Source organism: Micropterus salmoides, unplaced genomic scaffold (genome assembly GCF_014851395.1).
Source record: "Micropterus salmoides isolate LMB-PRFRI ecotype aquatic unplaced genomic scaffold, ASM1485139v1 Ms_hic_scaffold_18, whole genome shotgun sequence".
NCBI classification, from domain to species: domain Eukaryota; kingdom Metazoa; phylum Chordata; class Actinopteri; order Centrarchiformes; family Centrarchidae; genus Micropterus; species Micropterus salmoides.
The window spans coordinates 18,787,367-18,806,610 of record NW_024040928.1 but is presented as its reverse complement, the minus strand read 5'-3'; the positions used below and the strand labels follow the sequence as shown (position 1 = coordinate 18,806,610).

The 19,244-nt window shown below is 38.1% G+C and overlaps 2 protein-coding genes across 2 annotated transcripts; one reads left to right on the top strand and one right to left on the bottom strand.

Moving 5' to 3' along the window:
- Window positions 1-1,589: 1,589 nt before the first annotated feature.
- On the bottom strand, window positions 1,590-6,620 carry LOC119909363 (cysteine-rich secretory protein 2-like). The gene is made up of 5 exons (XM_038727550.1): window positions 6,507-6,620; window positions 4,381-4,471; window positions 3,935-4,065; window positions 3,693-3,787; window positions 1,590-1,782 (listed from the first exon to the last, which is right to left on the bottom strand). The coding sequence occupies exons 1-5, from the start codon at window positions 6,618-6,620 to the stop codon at window positions 1,761-1,763; spliced, it is 453 nt and encodes a 150-aa protein (XP_038583478.1). The 3' UTR covers window positions 1,590-1,760.
- On the top strand, window positions 6,566-18,907 carry si:dkey-12h9.6 (macoilin-1). Its single transcript, XM_038727470.1, has 11 exons — window positions 6,566-6,788; window positions 8,327-8,468; window positions 8,582-8,708; window positions 8,907-9,030; window positions 9,397-9,575; window positions 11,129-11,591; window positions 11,688-11,846; window positions 13,100-13,270; window positions 14,165-14,291; window positions 14,996-15,170; window positions 16,425-18,907. The coding sequence occupies exons 1-11, from the start codon at window positions 6,712-6,714 to the stop codon at window positions 16,613-16,615; spliced, it is 1,935 nt and encodes a 644-aa protein (XP_038583398.1). The 5' UTR covers window positions 6,566-6,711; the 3' UTR covers window positions 16,616-18,907.
- The last annotated feature ends 337 nt before the right edge of the window (window positions 18,908-19,244 follow it).

Below are 19,244 nucleotides of genomic sequence, written 5' to 3'. Positions count from 1 at the left end.
CATACTGTTGTCTATTACTCTGTTGAACTGTGCTATTTCGTCTATAGTTACAATTCAACCTATACTTCATCTACTGCATGTAAAGTTGACTTGTTATGAACTTTACTAAGAGGATAAATAGAGCAAGCCAAAGCTGTACAAAAGATTTTTTAATAAAAAATATTTTAAATAACATTTACTAGCTCTACATGAAAATACACACAGATAGATATCTTACAAATAGACAAATGTGACTGAGTATGTCTTTGGCCAAGGATAATATAAGTTGTAGGACTGATCTGGCTTTGCCTTCATTAATAAAGATCTTAACCTGAAAACCGCGAACCAAGACTTCTGTGCTGGTTTCACATTTATGTCCTCTGTTAAACCGTTAACCGACAAAGGCCGACTGCCTCATCCATCCATGAGGATCTTTTGGCCGATCTGCTAAGCGGGGCAGGTGCAGTTGACTCCATGAGGGCTGATGCGTATGCTTTGGAAAGGAAAAACATGTTTATAAAATATAACACACCATCACAGCAACCTCTCAGCTTCCATCGTGGTTGAAATGCAGAACTACCGAGAGAAACCTGTGGAAAAGGCAGATCATGCAGTTCACAAGTTGTACATGTGTGAAAAGTAGAATTAAAGACAACATATAGAACATTTGTAAGACCAAATTCTTCTTGTATTGTGAGCCAACGCTGCCACCTTGTGACTAAAAATAGTCACAATAGTCAAATTACTGGATTTTCTCAGGGAAAAAAGCTTTTTTCCCAGTAATTTTGTGCTCTAGACCCTAAAAAACTGCGTTTGTGTGTGTCAGGGTCCTCAAGCTAAAACTGGGTGGTTTTATTGTCAACAATTATAACTTCTCCTATGGAGACAGGAGAAGTTATGTATGCTTACAACTACATTGTGTGTTATAAGCCATTTATTAAATGTTTATATACTACTTATCTACGCTAAATAGGGCAGGCTAACCAAAGTGTTGCCAGGGAGGGTTACCCTTTATTTTATTAACATATGTAAATGTCAAAATACACTGGAGGGGGGCTTTAAGTATTTAAGTATAGTACTTGAGTGCATTCCACTAATGGGTATTAGTGATATACTGTAGCTCAAACGGAAGGCAATATATTTCAAAGTCAGGTCGCCATCTTATCTAACAGGAAGTAACCTTTTCAGCTTCCTTCAGGCAGCCTGGATTCCACAGGAAGCCCTCTCAAAACCTAAAATAGCATCAGTTACATATTTTAAAAAGTTAACTAATACTGCACAATATATTGCAGAAAGTCTGAATTCAAACTGCTTAAATCTTGAATGTATTCCACAAAAGGATGAACGTTATTAGTAGTCTTTCTTATTAGGCAGCAGGTGTGATCACAAACTGCTGGTGTTTCTTGGCTCAGCTTTGGGAAATCTCTATGGAATCACCCTTTCCTCCCCACTCCTGCCAAAACCACCCCGCCAAGTGTGTTCTCCTTCCTCTTTGAGTTTACACCTTAAATACCTGGCTCTGCAGGCAGTGTTTGTCCAGAGAGTGCCAAAGTAAATGTCCCTTTTAATCTCTGCTGATTGCTGAAGTGTTAAATCAGAGGGAGACACGGTTTATAGATGTGTATCTTTATTGAAACTGACTGATGAGTCAGAGGCCATGCGGACATGTGCGCATTTAAATGATCTGAGTTGTGCACTTGCAGGAGGCGGGACACCAAGAGGCCATGTCCTTGTGGCTGCAACCCAACTGCTGCTTCAGATCAGGACAGTTACTGTACTTATCAGCGTAGGGACAGGGGTTGGCTGGAGGAGACAGATGGAGAAAATTACTGGATGCATAAATGAAAACTAAATTTACCTCAAGAGAGCAAAGTCCTACATCATCATCTTCTACAACTTTCTCACTGGTTGAGTTGAATCTCAAAGAGACTTTTCCTGTCTCATTATATTGAGATCAAGGAAAAAGACAAAGGGTAAAACTAGATGTATCCAGTATTAGGAAGCTGGATTATCTCTTAAAATCTATAGCTGACTAAGCTAACTACTAACCTGCCCTGCTAATAGATCAGGGCAAACATGTTACAGATATGTTCTAAGAAGGCAAAACACTTATGATGTAATGACTTCTCAGTAAGGTGTAGAAGGATGAATTGTGCAAAATGCTGTTTTTCCCCTCATTAGGGCAGAGCATTAGGACAGTGCTTGTTTATTTTTTCTTACTTTACTCCCAAATTCATTTCATATTACATAATGGAACTGATCATGGATCATTTAGCTCAGTGAACAGCAGTGTTGGGCAAGTTATGCAGAAACTGCAATATATTACTAGTTACTTATTTCTCCTTAAAAAAGCAATATTGTTACTTATTACTGGGTGATAAAAGAAACTAGTTATGTTACGTTACTATATTACTGAGTTCATTCATGCAATCAATTAAAAACGTATAAACTTAAATTACGATTTTGGCCATAGATATACTTTGCAGATTTCTGGGTGTTATTGTGTCCCTCACGTTAACGTATTTGATGAAACCTACGATGACTTTAAACTGCAACAGCGTTTCAATTAGACGTTTGTTAGCTCAACACTAACTTGTTACCTATAGCAATTTATGATAACAGACTTTAGTGGTTTCTTTCTTTGATTTTACCTAATGAACACATCGGTGTCTTTTTTTTAAAAATAACACATGCATAGGGCCTACTGTGCTGAGCAAGTCACTTGTTGCTAACACAAAAGACTGTCTGAAACAAAAACAAATCTAAACACTGTATGAGAGCAGATGAAGAGTATGATTTTATTCTGTTTTTCTTATAAACACAGGGTACGTTGGAAGAGGTGACAACATCATATTCATAACAGCAGCAAGCAGTGGGTTGTTTTTTTTTTTTTTATAACAAAGTATATAGCCTAGGCCTAACGTTTCTTAACGCCACCGGCTGAAATAAAAAAAATAAAGCAAGCAAATCCCGACTTTTAAACGCCGGTTTTACTGTATATGTAGCCATGTAGCAGTATTCAGTAGTAGCGTTAACGCCACACTCTCCCGACGAGTCCAAGCATCAGTGACAGCAGGCTAGCTGGTCCCAACGACGCTGAAGTTAGCTTCCGATTCGGCAGTTAAGGGGAAAGTTAAGGGAAAGTTAAGTGAAAGTTAACTTACGTTGCTGAGCCACAGATTCTCCGGTTTTTACACCTCTTACTGCTGTGAAAGCTGTTATGCTACTTACAGCTGTGGAAAGAACGCCTCTCTCCCTCATTCTCCATTCTTCCTTTAGTGTTTGGCTAGCATGAACAACAAAGTCCGGTCCCGCTGAGCTGTCGCACAGTCGTGGATTTACGTCAAGGATGGTGCGTTCAGTAACGAGTAACGCAGCGTTACTTGCCTTAGTAACTAGTAATAATATTACCGTTTTAGAAAAGTAATTAGTTACACTAGGCTACTTAGTTACTGGGTACTGGTACTGGGTACTAGTAACGCTACTGCCCAACACTAGTGGACAGAGATATTCATGCTCTCCGAGGTTAACAGTCCTGGACATAACCATGACAGTAATGTTTCAGCTTCCTGTGTGCCTCGGGCCTCTTAGCTGCTCTGCAGGTTCCTAGCACATAGGCAGGGGATGTGGAGCCCATGAATTCATGTTCACTAGAAGTGATAAAATAGTGCTAGACTTTCCATTGAAAAAGAGAAAAGACGTTCTATACTTACGGTGGGCAGTACTGGCAGACATAGAAGTACTTGTATTTAGAGTTGGGACAGTAGGCCATGCCACAGCCAACCTGGTTGGACCTGTACCAAACAACCTGTGCAGATAACGAGTGAGGAAATACCAAGTCATCAGGAGCTCATGGCCTTAATGTACTGCATTGTTTTTATAGTCACTAGCTGGGTTCCAGAGTCCCTTGTACTCATTCCAGTTTATAAAGATAATTTTCAGGCAAGTGGTGCACCTGTGTGTAGTGTCCGATCATGGCGCCCACTCCGTAGCGCCAGTCCTTCACCTCGTCATACCAGGACTGGATGGCATTGCTCCAGGTGTTCTTGTAGCTGGACATGTACAGGTTCTCTCCACAGCCGCTAGCTACAGTTAAAACACAAGGAATAAGAGATACTTTAGTCTGATAATCCATGTGTATGATCTGGAATGACATTTTATTTGCATTATTCACTGCAAGGACTAATGTTTCTGCCATTAAATACTGTAGATATGGTGGACACAGTGCCTTAAATAGCTGCTAAGTAATTTCATTAGTCAGGGCTTCAGTGTAAAGTTAAAGTCACATGATGGTTTAAAATGCTGTTTCAGATGATTTTACAGTCGTGTGCTTGTAAAATGACAGTGTGACTGACTTTTTCTCAGGTATGGTTAAAAAAAGTGGTATTATAATGAACTCACTGCTGATCTCTCTGGAGCTGGGAGGGCTGTGCTTCATGGAGCAGGTGTTGGCCCATCTCTGAGCGTTGGCCGCAGCCTGGTTGTTCCAGCTCTGTGGGGAGCAGAGGATACATCAGCCATTAGCACATGTAGACCTTTAGTATATACACCAGAACATCTCCTAGTGCTGTGTGCTTATCTGGAAGATGTTATTTTTTTATTGATATGCTGGAGAAGGGAGCATGTGTAATATCAAATCAAGCACTAATGGGCAAGATGAGAGGTTTTCAGAGTTGGAGGTGGGCCTCCCTACGAGGGCTCCAGTTTCAGGAGAGGCTAAGTGAATGGAAGTAAAATGGTATTACATCAGTTATCAAAAGGAGATCACATAGAATAGCCTACATGTGTGATTTGGTTAAAGAGATGCTTCAGAGATACAGTAGGAGAATTTACTGTCTGTCCTACTTTCCTAGAGTGAGAAACTAATAGACTTTTTTATGTATTTGGTTATGTCAAATGGTAATATTAGCATATCTTTGCTCAGTTGTTGAGTGTCTGCAGGATCAAATAGCATAATCACTAAGCAAGTAAACTAATAGGGTGTGAGGGGGTGCCTTTTTCCAAGCTTTGAGGGGAAGCACATATGCAGCTAAATCATGGCCAAAGGTTTTGTTAATCTGAAAAAAAAAAACTGTTATAGAAAAGCTAAGACATGAAATAGAAAATTTGTATATTTGTATGTAACATGTCTGTATATGGGTCTCCAAAAAATTGTCCTTAGGTGTGAATGTGAGTGTGAGTGGTTGTCTGTCTATGTGTGGCCCTGCGATGGACTGGCGACCATGTCAGCTGGGATAGGCTCCAACCCCCCCGCAACCCTGTACACAGGATAAGCGGCTGACGATGAATATGTCTGTATATGGTGGATAGAAAGCCCTAAGAGTCTAAATTCTCGCAGTAGGTTGCCTGAAGGCAGCATGACAGAGAAGAGTCTTCTGCCTTCTTTGTTAGGCTTTCTCTCATGATTCCACGCCCCTCTAATCAGTGCCAAAAGTCTGAAACTGAAAAAAAATGATCTGAAACTGAAAAAATATGACTTGAAGCTGTAAAAAAATAAAATAAAATAAAATGGAAAATGTGGAACTGAAAAAAAGAAGTCCCTAAATATTCAAATATATAAAAGTGAAAACTGAAAATTTATGTTTTTAAAAATATAATTCCAGAATTGAATCAACATTATATTTAACCTGAAAAAAATAGTACACTTTTTAGTTTGGAGTTTAAGACCAAAACCAAAACTGTAGTTTTTTTAGTACAATTAATTTTTTCAACTTAACAAAAACCTTTGGCTCTGATTTAGCTACATAGCCCCACAGAGTCAGAGTCTTTATGTATTATCATGAGATTAATCCATAATTACTTGCAGTCGGATACATAATAGTTAAAAATTACTCCACCTCAATTATATCAGTAAAATGCTGCTTACACATTAATGCATCAGTAATAATGATTTATTATAATGTATAATAGTGGAAAACTTACAGGGGCCACTTTTACTTCTTTAAGTACATCTTCCTTTTATAATTATACACTTCTACATGAGTAACATTTTTAGATCTGGATTGTTTATCACTATTTTTAGTGTGGTATTAGTTCACCACTGATGATAACCTTACCTTTATAATAAATGCCAGAATCAGAATCAGCTTTATTGACCAAGTAGTATGTGTACACAAACAAGGAATTTGAATCAGTTTTTCCCCTCCCATTGCTCTCAATGTACTTACCCACATGAAGAACAATTTTCAGGAAGTTAGATAGAAATAGCTAAATACAAAGACAACAACAACAACAAAACATTTAACTATAATGTGTATACAAAAACATAAAAATGTGTATATAGTCTACTATACATAACAAGCAACCATGAACAACAACATACATTGTCTATATGCCTAGTTAAACTGTAAATTGTAAACAAGAATATAGTAGTGCAAGGGAATAAATATGCACATACATGTTACATTGTGGATGTTTACTTGTTTTTATATTGTGTGTCTGTAAAGCGTTTGTCAATATTATTAATCAAGACATAGGACGTAATTAATGTACAGTGTGTTGATCTGCTCCCCTCCTGCGATGAACACTTGTAGGTACAACGTCCACTGAGCATGCGCGGATCCGTCGGGACTGGCGTACCCAGACATCATCATCTCAGGTTCAGCTGAACGTCCTCTTCCACACGGAGGCATCTTCTTCATCTATTCGTGCTCTTTCTTTTTATTTTTTATTTCTTCTTCGCTGCTGCTGCGGTGTGAAAACAAACAGCGCGCGGGGAGCAGAAGCCATAAGATGAAGAAACGTTATGTGGACGCGAACAGGCTACGGAAAATGAAAAAGCTGAAAATAACGGAGAAGCTGTCCGAAAGGTAGCGAGCGAGCCGCGTCGCCTGGCGGAGGCTGCTTTTGTTGTGGCGCCCGTCTTTGTGTAAATTTCAGCCGTCGTCATCCCGCTCACCTGTCTGCCTCACATCGCCATCACTTCATGCACCGTCTCACATTTTTACATGAACCAGTCTGGGGCTCGAACAGGCTTCAACACGGCGAGATTGCGGAGTCAGCTGCATAGAAATGTTGTACGAGTTACTTCATTGTTTACAGAAAGGTAGAATTTAGCAGCTGTGCAAGTTAACGTTGGCCTGCTTCTCCCCAGGCTGTTTCATCTGCTCTTACACTGTCTCGTGTGTGTTCTTTGGCCAAATTATATGTACAATTAACACATTATGCTTGTCTTGGAATATGGATATTAACAGGTTTTTGCCTATTAAGCTGAAGAAAAGCAGCTATTTTCGCGCATGCAAGCACAATTTTTTAAAGCGTCTAGACGAGGGTCCAGACGAGAAGATTGCCTGAGGAGAAAGGACCCATTTGTTTAGGTTTTTTAAAATTAAGACAGAAAATGATGACTTTTTAATACACTGTATGTTGAAAATACAAACATGAAATTTAAGGGTATTTTTTTTAAATACTGGAAATGAAATATATAATTGTTGCTGCTTTTGTTGAGGACTAACTTGTATATTTGGCAGCAATGATGAAAATACCTGTAAAATAAATTTGAATACACTATAGGCAATATTACAAGCCATATTTGAACTAATATAAAGAACTGAAGATGCTGTAGTCCTTTCTTAATCTCCCTCCTTACTCTAAAATATTACATATTGCTTTTTTTGTTGTGGATTAACTTGCACACATACAAGTATGATAAAAAAAAATGCATGTAAGATAAACTAAAATACACTCTTTAAGTTACATTACAAGGCAAATTAGAACTTATACAAAGAATTTAAAATGCTGTGGTCCCCCCTTTTTGACCCTCCACTCTCTTTCAGATAACATGTTGCATTTGTATTGTTGTGGAATAACATATTTAGTATTATTTAAAAAAAACAAAAACTGTAAGATACATTTAAATACACTTTTTTATCAATAACATTAAAGGGGAGATTTTAACTTGTATGTCCAATAGGATGCTGTGGTGCTCCCTCTCTCCTCCAGATGAAATATTGCCATGGTTACCAAACAAAGAAGGGGTGATGTGATAGCGGCCTATGGATGAGCAGAACAAAGGAGGAAACCACAGCCCCTGTTTGGCTCGTGGTCGTCTAATAAAATGAATAAGGGAACATTGTCATTGTTCTTATAGTGCCTCTACTGAAAAGGACAGAGCGCGTTCTCAAAATGCAGCTGCTCAATTATAGGTTTAGCATTGTGTATACGATTTCCAGTATTGGCTTCCGCGTGTGTTTAATGTCTTAGCTTAAGAGGCGTTGCTGCATCTGAAGTGTCTTTATTCACCAGAATCAGAACACATTTGTTTAGTTTGTCCAAACTGAACACCCACTTGCGTATGTTTTATGTATAATAATAATATACTTTTTATTATTTGTCTGTCTTTTTGCAGTGCGTACACTGTCGTGAAGTTTATGATGATGTGGACACTGGTGCTGCTGGCAGATTTCATTCTTGAATTCAGACTGGAGTACCTGTGGCCATGCTGGCTCTTCTTTGGGAGCGTGTACACCACTTTCCACTGCCACGGGCTGGTGAGAACCCCTGCTGTGTGATTTTATTTTGTGTGCAGTGGGCCAGATGATGATAGTCCCGCAGACTAAAACCAATGCTTTTGTACTGAAATTAATGTTTTCTTTGTTTTCAGGTTATTTGTGTTGTTTTTGTTTGTGCTGCCTTTACTCTGGACATCTTTTGTTTAATTTTTGTTCCTTTGCACTGGCTCTTCTTTGTGGCGAGCACCTATGTGTTATTCAACTACATATGGCACACAGGTGAGTATGTGGATTATTGTTTGTCCCCCCCCCCCCCACACACACACGTGACAAAATATGCCAAACACTGTTCCTCTCATAAAAATTAGGCTTTCTTGGCTGCTTTTTTAGTGGGTTACTCAAATTATAGCAGTGATTTTATTTGAGCAAGTATAGCAGTGCTTCTTCACATCTGATTATTTTCATATTTTTCTGCAGAGAAAGGCATCTGTATATCGACGGTGTCCCTGTGGATTCTGCTTGTGTACACAGAGGCTTCACTTCGACTCAAAGACCTTAAAACCTCTCATGCCAACCTTTCTCATCTTTTTGCTGCACACTGGTATGCTGATTTAATACAAATCACCTTTTCTGCGCTTAAAATTCTTTTCATAATTGAGTTTTCTTGCATGAAATTAATTGAGGTGTAATAAAAAAAGCGTTAGTATTAAGCTCTTATTAATCCCCTGTGTGATATTATGAATTGGCCTCCTGATGTTTGTGCACCATAGATTACAGGACCAAATTCAATTTCATGCTACTAGTTAATGACCAATCAGATGTGAGATTAAAGATGTAGAAATCTGCATAAATCTATGAATAGAGTAACCATTAATAATAGAAATCTGTTAGCCAAGATCTGTTTATATCTTTGTGGTGTGGCACGCATATTCTAACTGTGTCTTTTTCCCTTTGTATTCTCATTCAGCATTGGATATCCTGTAGTGTATCTGGGTTTTTATGCCACCTGCTATTTCACCAACATCTTTAAGCTGCGCATACAGAAAGCAGTGCAGAGTGAGAATGATTTCCACATGCACCTCCTGCAGCACTCGCTCCCTCCAGGCCTGCAGGTTTACCCCAAGACTGGCACAGATGGCAGCAGCAGTGAGTCTTACACTCTTATATCTACCATTCTTAAAGTCTGCAGGGTGCTTCTAATTCATTTTTGTTGTGTCCAGTGCTGTGAGATCAGAAGTGCAGGTGCTGCTCTTTTGTTCGTCTGTCTAAGTAACCACTCAGTAAGAAACTGCTTATTCCAAATGAACAGCGGGAAAGACCTACCAGAATCTAGGGGTTAAAAACAACAATTATGCATGTAAAAATAATATTATTAGTTTAATGTACCAATAAATAATAATAATAATTAATAATTACAAGTCAATTCACAAACTCTTCAGGCAATGAGAACTGGGAAGATATCTGCAGAGATATGGTTAACATTTAAAGAGGTCACCCCTTTCAGCAAAAGAAGGAATTCTTACACAATGCAATTACAGGGGCCCTATTAAATTCATTTAAATCTTTCCCAGATTCCGCTTTATTTTTTCCCAAATTTCGTGTTTTCTATTTGAATTTTTTCAGTTCTACACATATAGGCACATTTTCTCATCAGCGAGTGTAATCATATGGTGGATGAATTAATATTTCAACAGCTCTGTAAGAAAATATTACAAGTAATCATATTAAATTAATTTGATTTAGAAATATTCAAATTATGTGCAGTTATTTAAGGGGACAATTCACAATGAATCCATTTACATGTATTGTGAATTGTCACCTATTAAAAGGTTATTACTTGACTTCCCACAGATTTCCTGCAGGACAGCCTCCAATTTTTTTGCTGAACACAAGGTAATAAGTGGGTCTGACAGAGGTTACTCTCACGTGGGCAACGCTCCTTCTTATTTACAAAATTTGGACAGGCGTAGCTTTGTCATTTTTTTCAATGGAATATCTGACTCTACACAACGAAGTCTTCTATATCTTGCATCTACCGATGTGGTTACACTTTTAAGAGTTTGTTGAAGTGATAAGCTCCTGCTAGGGTGCTGACTCTTTGATATGACGGGTGTGTGTGTAGAGGAGGCACTGAGCCCGTCCTTGGTGAAACACCAAGAGCAGAGAACAGAAGCTGCATGCCTGTAAATGACATAAAAACGTAGTAGTGTAGTTTTTTTGCTTGTTTGGCTTATGTGCTATTGGAAAAATGGGAAAACCCTTCGAAATTTTGGCATATTTCACAACATTCTGCATTTTACAGTCAAATCCCTTTTTATTATCCACATTTTCCAACCCGTGGAAATCATTGTGCTCCAAATTACTCCCTTTTTCCCCCTTCTCTTCCAAGTGAAAATGATGACTACAGAGCTGCTAATTTGCATACTTTTTTGCTTTGTTTTCTGGTTTAAACACGAGAGAAGCTCAGTTGTGGAAGGAGTACAGATGAGTCAGTCAAGGTTATGTAAAGTTATAAGGAGGATGAATCCTTTTGACTGCAGAAAATCTTTACAACAAACCTTATAACTTTCTCAACTGCTGTTTACACCAAAGACAGCTGGCTGTGAACGTCTTTGCACCATTCATATCCCAGCTGCAGAACTGAGATCATGGTACAGTGAAGATAGTGAACTTTTTTGTGCTTCTGTCTGTGCTTGCAGGCTCAAAATGGAAGATAAAGCCAGAGTCGAGTCAGTATCAGTGTCAGAACGGCGCTGCAGTGGCCCATGATGAGGGACACACTGTGGACTGCCTCCAGATCCGCAGCGAGGAGAGAACGACAGACAAGGGAACGCAGGAGGTGAGGTCCGCTGAATTAAACCGACGGCCATCACCCTCCAAACCTGGTGAGTCCAGAGACCTGCTCCACTGTGGGGCAGGAGGAGCAGAATCCTCTACAACCCTGGAAAATCTACCTCACAATGAGCCAGGAAGCAAAGCCACACGGGCGGCTAAAAGCTCCTCACCAAAAGCCCGCAGAGGCAGCACAAACACTCCTTCACCACCTGCAGGGAGAACTGAGAAGAAACAGAGATCCAGCTCAAAAACAGTCAGCCCCAGCCGGGACTTAGCAGACAAGAGTGCCACAGCAGCTCAGAATTACCACGCTGAGCAAATGGCCAAGTATGCCACTATGGACTTCAGTACAGGTTGAAATTAGACATGTGAAGGTGAAATGAGAGCTAAAAGATCTCTGTCTCTTCCTTTTTTATTTTTCAGGCTTGAGCAGGAGCTGAGGAGACTGAAGGGCGAGGTCCAGGCGAGCAGGCAGAGCGAGCAGGAGCTGCGAAGTCACATCTGCAACTTGACCAACAGCGAGAGGAGCCTGAGACCAGAGGTTTCTCTGCTCAGACAGTCCAACATGCTGCTCCAGAGCAAGTGAGTTGACCAACAGATTCACAGCTAAAGGCTCGTCTTTGGCTCCTTCTGTGGGCTGTTTTACACGTTACACATAAAATGAGAGATAAATGCATGCAGAAGCGTTGCTAGAACTATAGTTGTCTGTGAAAGCAAATCATTTAAGTATTTATGTAATGGACCATAACTCGTGTTGAGGGACTGTGGTTTACAATTCTCAAACATAATTCTCCTTCATAAATGAATGAAACTACTTGACTCTTACTGACATCTTTCACAAAAAGAAATAGTTTCATAATTAGCAAAATATTAATGCTCACTTTCTCACACCCAACCACTTTCTTTGATTGTGGATTTACAACATTGTTCATTTATTGCTTATGACAGAAACTTTGATTAGTTTCTTTGCGTTTGGCTAATTATTTTTAATTAATTTGATTGATTCTTCCTCTGATTATTTTCTTTTTAATTAATTCATCAGTTGTCAAAAAAAAGTTTTAAAAATTGTGAAAAATGTCCATGCTGTTTCTCCAAATTCCAAGGTGAGATTTCCAAAGCATTCCCTTTTGTCCAACCAACTGCCCAAAACCAAAAATAATTAATTTGCTGTCATAGAGGACTGAGAATAACAGCAAAAATTCACATTTTAGAAGCTGTAATGTGTGAATATTTGGCATTACATTGATGACTAATCTGTTATTAAAATTACTGATGATTATTTCTATGTCAATCTAATAGTTATTATTTAATCGATCAGTCATTTCAGCTCTAGCTAATATGCAGTGCACATTAGGTAAAGACATTTACATTTACATAGAGACATTACATAGAGATTTAGCACAGATTCAGTCGATTAATACAGGGTTATGACAGGAATAGTAGGCTTTATTTTTCCATGTTAAGTGATTTCCTGTGTAATTAGAACATTTTGTATGTGTTATGTTTCTCTGGGTTACAAAATAGTAAAAATGTTCCTCCACAATATGTGACACCACAGTTTTTAGTACTCTGAGCACATTCAAAACTGAAAAAAACTGTGCTGGAAATGTTTTACTTCATTACATAGTCCACCAGTCACATTTACCACACCAAATCCAGAGGCTTTAAATCTGGTTTGAGATGAGCACGTCATGCATAGTTTTGATAAGACATGCTCCAGTTTTTAAAGCAAGGTGCTCTCCAATGACTGAACAACTACAGGGAGGATGAAAAACACGCTCACGTTTTCTGTCTGTTTTCGAGGCATTAAAGTGAGTTTATTGGGTTTTCTTCAGGATTCTGTGTCTGACTAAAACCAAGCAGAGGGACAAACAGAGCAGTGCGATGCTGGAGAAGAAGACCAGAGCAGAGACAGAGGCCAGACTCTCTGTTGAGAAACAGTTGGCTGAGCTTCAGGCTCAGAAACTGGAGGAAGCAGCCAACACAGCAAGGAGCCTAACAAACAGGTAAATCACACCTATCATCAAACCCTTTAAATTCCTTGTTAATGAAGAGGCTTTGTGCCTGGAAAGTAAAGCTGGACTGATTATAATTAAATGCAACTGTATGGCCTAACATTTGAAGAAGCTGTTTGAATTTGCCTTCTTAGATGAGGAGATTGATACCAGTCTCGTGTCTTGTGTGTTCAGCATGAAGCTGGAGTCAGCTTCTCATTAGCTTAGTTTAGCATGAAGACTGAAAACAGGGGGAAACTGCTAGCATGGCTCTGCCCAAAGGTAAGAAAATATGCCTGCAAGCACCTATGAAGTTTGTTAATTAATATGATATATGTATTTATATATATACTTATTTGTTTATTAAATACACAAACCCTAAGAGTAAAAAAACACCATTTGCGGTTTCACAGTTATGTGTGGGAAAATTCCCCCTGTAAAACCACACATTTTTGTTTTTACACTTTGGGTTTTGGTTGCCTTAAAATAACAAGACATTAAATTTAATTTAATTAGTGAACTGTAGAGGTGCTAGCAGGCAGAAATGGTTCCCTTTGGACAGAGCCGGCCCGACTGTTTCCCTCTGTTTTTAGTCTTTGTACTAAACTAAGCTAACTGTAACTGTAACCTTATATTGAACGTACACATGAATCTTCTCATCTAAATCTTGGCAAGAAAGCAAAAGAGTATATTTCACAAAATAAAAAAAGTATGCCTTTAATACACACGTGACATTTTACAGATATTTTTATGTCTGTCCATGTCTGGAAGATAAATAAATAAGACCAATGTAAAAAACAAACAAACCAAAAGCAAATGAAATGTCATGTTTCTTTCTGTGTAAACTGGTGTTCACCAGGCCCTCTGACCACTCAAAACTGTTATTTTCTTCGTCTCCTACACCAGGCAGGAACACTGTGAAACCCAAATGTTAAGGAAAAGAGTTAAAGATCTAGAGACAGAGTACAAACAACTACAGCTGGAGTATCAAGTGAAAGAGAGTCGTGTGGTAGATCTAGAGAGTGATGTTGAGGTATCTTTTCACACTATTCGGGAATGAACTCGTGAGTTTAAGTGTCTGTGAGTCAGTTTGGTCATGTAGTATTTTTGCTGTGTAAGTTGTTGTTTCTGATTGTAATGTATTTGTTCTTTGTGTTTGTAAAAATATTAGAAAACAGAATGGCTTTCATTGTGGATATTTAGTATTTTATTTTATTTTGGCCTGCAGTCAAAATATTGCATTTTGTCATCCTATCAGTATGCAGTAATAGTGTATGGCTGTTTGTTGTTTTGACATCAGGTGTGTATATTGTACTGTGTGGTATTTGATTTCATTTTAGTGACATACTCTCCATGAAGCATGTTGAAACACAAGCCAGGTATTTCATAAAAACATCGCACTGCTTTAATGAAAGAGTACGGGTCACCTTGCTCAAAATGTGTCACTGTTAAAACAGAAAGAATCATCCCTCAAAACGTCTCTGTAATAATGTGCAGCTTTCATGTTTTTTGAATGGCTGGCCAATTCTTCATCAGTGTGCATTGGTTCCCTAAGTGAATTAACCTAAACACATGTCAATGAAGGAAAAAAAGAAACATCACTCTAAAATATTAAAAAGGTAAAAATACTTAGGAAACCAAAGCGCTGACTCCGTCAGGTGGTCATTGCACAAATTTGATTGATGTTTTTGACATTTTACACATGTTCTTACTGTTTAATGTGCTTTTTGGACTCAGGCTTTGGGAAAGTACCGCTGTGTGGAGAAAGAGACAGACATGCTGCTGTCCACTCTTTCAGCCATGCAGGAGAAAGCTCAACACCTGGAGTACAACCTGAGTGCCGAGACTCGCATCAAACTGGACCTGTTCTCGGCTCTGGGAGACGCCCGCAGGCAGCTGGAGATCGCTCAAGGTTCCCACTTATCATTCGTTGACATTTGTTTTTTTTCCCTGTGTAACTTTTATTTAAAATTCTTGTCTTTTCTTAGTGCCTGTGACGTTTTCCACATACTGCGTCCGCTAAAAGGATCACTTTGTTTTTAGTGTTTGTTCATGTGTCTGTTCACAGGATATCTAAAACATTTGCATAAAAATGGATTGTTATTTTGAGGAAAACTAGACCATGAACTTGGGGACAAGTGAGGAGTTTCTGGTGTGAATCTGGATCCAGTAACACCACCATGTGGCCATAAATGCACTTTTTATTTTGGCTCCACTCAGTTTAATTTAGCAGGGACAGTGCATATTAATAAGCATAGATGCAAATGCGCCAGAGTTAGCCAAAAGACTATTTTTCATCTGTAGTCCCTGGACAGTTGTTACATAGTCAACCTATAAAACTTAAAAAACAATTATAAAAACTTCTTCTTAACCTTTGCCGGACAATTAATGTTTTTTCTCTAAATTGCTTGATTTAAGACAAATATTATATCTTGGGCTGCACACATTTTTACCATTGCAATTTTCTTTCCAGTTGTTTTACCCTTCCCACTACAAATTGAATCCAGACTTCACCAGACATGACACATAATGTATTTGGATGACACATTTATTCATTTGTTTTTACATAAACTTCCATAACTCTTGTTGGATGCGTTGTGCAGCCAAATTTACATGATACATGGACACATGAACTAATCAAAAACTTTAGATTGTTTAGGTGGCGCTACATAAACATGATAAACATAACTAGTTATCAGGCTAACTTTTCATCTTTGGACCCAACGCCATATTATTCCAAGACAGGATTTAGGTACAACCAACTTGGCTGCCATTAGCCAATCAACACAGGGAACTACCTGTTACTCTGTGTTTAGATGCACATTTGAATTCAGATGCAGGTTAAACAATAACACTATTAAATAACACATTTAGAATAGTGTGTTGCCTTGGTAAAGTATGTTGCGTTTGATAGCTTTCTAGTTTTGAATAATTGACTTTTATTCTTTCTAACTTCTATCTAGTCTGCTATCGTAGCTTTCATCTGTTATTCGACTTTGGTCATTAAGGGGATTTGAAATCAGAGACAGCTGTCATATGGACTTTACTTAAGGATAGTTTTAATAGTTGGGGAAATCTGAGGGAAGAGAAGAAGTGTTATGTATAATCACTACATCCTGCAGTATCCACCCCCTCATACAGTGAGTATCCTTTGTCTGTCCGACAGATAAAGTGATGAAGCAGGACCGGGAGATACGGGAGATGAAGCAGAAGATCGCAGAGGTGATGGCTGTCAGTCCCGGCGTATCCTACGTGGCTCCTCGGCCCCAGGTGCCACAGTATCTCACCAAGTTACTCAACTCTGAGCGCTACATGCTGAATCCACGAGCACTGATGTACCAGTGTCTGAAGAAATAAAAGATGTCATCGCCTTTTGCAGATCCTCAGACCTCTATGGCAGACCCCTCCATCATAAAACATGAGTGGAGAGGGCTAATGGATTTTATTACAGAGCTAAATGACACCATGAAGTCATCTACTTCCAGCCATGAGTGGAACCAGAATGAGCCTTCACAAGTCGAATGCCTTTTGCTGCACAGATGGTGCTAACTTGACATTATTGCATAGATTTTCCTATTTCCTCCCATAACAAGGGTTGAATAGTTTTTCTCCAAAATAAGAAATCTGATATGCAGAGCTGCTGTAGGCACACCTTTTATGAGAAGATACACTCCTAACAGCATTAACCATAAAGCACAACATTTCTTCAAATTCAGACCCTGTAGATTTGTCTAAATGAAATTCTGCTACTGGGTTTGGACATTTCTACACAAGAGTCAAGTGTCAAAACAATGAAACAAGTGTTTCCTGAACCCAGTGGTTGTGTCTCTCTTGTCTAAGGTCAGATGTGACCTCAGATCAGTAAACATGAATTTGCGGTTTACTCATGGCACATAATCATGTGCCGTGAGTAAACCGCAAATTCTTGATATTTAAATTCTAAATTTATAAGTAGATAAATCTTGCTACCCCACGCAATAACAAGTTACCTACTGTAGCTTTAACTCTGCACAACACTGTATTTCCTGGCATGAAAGTAAAACTAAACACTCAAAATTATTTATGTCTTTATCAAAAGTATTATACTTACAAAGTTTCAATATTTATAATACAATCTTTAAATTATTACAGAATGATCTTCATCTGCAGTGATATTGACTAAAGCATTAAAAATAACATGTTAAAATTTTAAAGTCTTGTTTATCTCTTCGAGTCAAATGATATTTTAGTATATATTAGGAAAAAAAGGATCTAATAGGCCTTTTACACAGCAGACATTTTGATGTGTCATAGCAGGAAAAGCACCGGTGTTACTAATAACACAAACAAGGGCTCTGTTTTGTTCATGTCTCCCAGCAGCCTGTGACAGTGAGCCAGCGTGCACAATAGCATGACCCTGAATGTTAAGCATCTAAATGGAATTCAGCCATCGTTCATTTGATTACGTTTTTCCCACTGTGACTTGTCAACATATTTTCTGTAAAAAAGGCCCTTTAAAATATTACGATTTAAAATTTCATGCTACAACAGATTTTGGTTAAACATGTTAATTTAGACGTGAGCTCTGTGAACCATGTCTCAATATACAGAGATGATAAATGAGTTGTGTTTATGGACTTTGAATTATACAAATTTAAATAAACCTTTATTTGATAAGATACAAATATTAGGTCCAATCAATATTCTATATACAATTTTCTCAAAGCATAAATATAATGTTAAGCCGACATATTCTAAATTTCTAAGGAGAGTATGCAACAAGATGTTCTTGTCTGTGCCTGTAAATAGTGGATCAAGATTAATTGAATTGTACTGAAATTCATATGAAAGTCATGGATTCATCAAGTGAATACTTTTTAACAGCTAAAATACACATTGTTCAGAGTTGCGGACATTTCGATTCAACAGTTGGTTTTGTGTGAAGCTTCCTGACTAGAGAGTTTGTGGAGAACAATTTGCAGTGGCGAATATCTCTCTTTGTTTCAACTGACACCTAACAACTAAATTTTGGTGTTTGGCAGCTCCACGGTGGCAGAGAGAAATTGTGAAAAAGCTTCTGAACGGTTGCCACACAGTTGTGAATAACAAGGAAAAGTGTTGAACAAACATGGTTCATGGATTTAATTACTGTGCCTATATACATTACTTTCAAACTGGGAAGTAAAACACAAATTTAATGTGACAAAGTAATGTGTTTGAATTGAAGTGCTATGTACTGTTTTTGTAGTTTTGTTGTTTCTTTATTTTCTTTCTTTCTTTTTTTTTTACTCATAATGTACAGAATTGAAAATGCCCACGCAGCTGAAAAACACTCATGAACTGGATGTCGCCATTTTGGTAGCTTTTTATTTAGAGCGTGTTTCTAGGGTGTTTTATATCAAAAATATTTTTTAGTCTTGCTGTACTTTTATTATACTGCTGTAATTTTGTACGGCAATGTGTTTGTCAGCATGAAATGTGTTTTATTCAACTGTTATTTGAGCACACATTGTGACTTTAAGTATGTACATGAATATACTTGTACAAGGGCTACAGTTTCTTAAAATTTTGAACAAATAATGAATTCAAACAGTGACACTCTGAGGGTAGAGATCACGTTCCTGATATACCAGGATGGTTTTTTTTGTATAAATAATTTAAACAATTCAATTTTGTCTCATTTGTGTTTCTCTGGGTGTACATAATCTTACTGTCTTTCTAATCTTTAATCTTCTTTTCTACAATGGGAAACATATTATAAACTGCTGAGTTTTAGTAATTGCTTTCAAATGCATTTCTGTTGTTTTTTTCTCATGACCCCTAATAAGAGTTCAACCAAAGAGAGATGTTTTTTTTTAAATCATGTTAAACCCCATTTTTTGTCTCAAAGTGATGAAACTCCAGAAAACAGTTTCTTCTTTCCTAAATTGTTCCCTATACACGTATCCCGAGTTTGTAAGCCAGAAACCCTGAGCCCAGTTATGTAGACATTTATATATACACATTG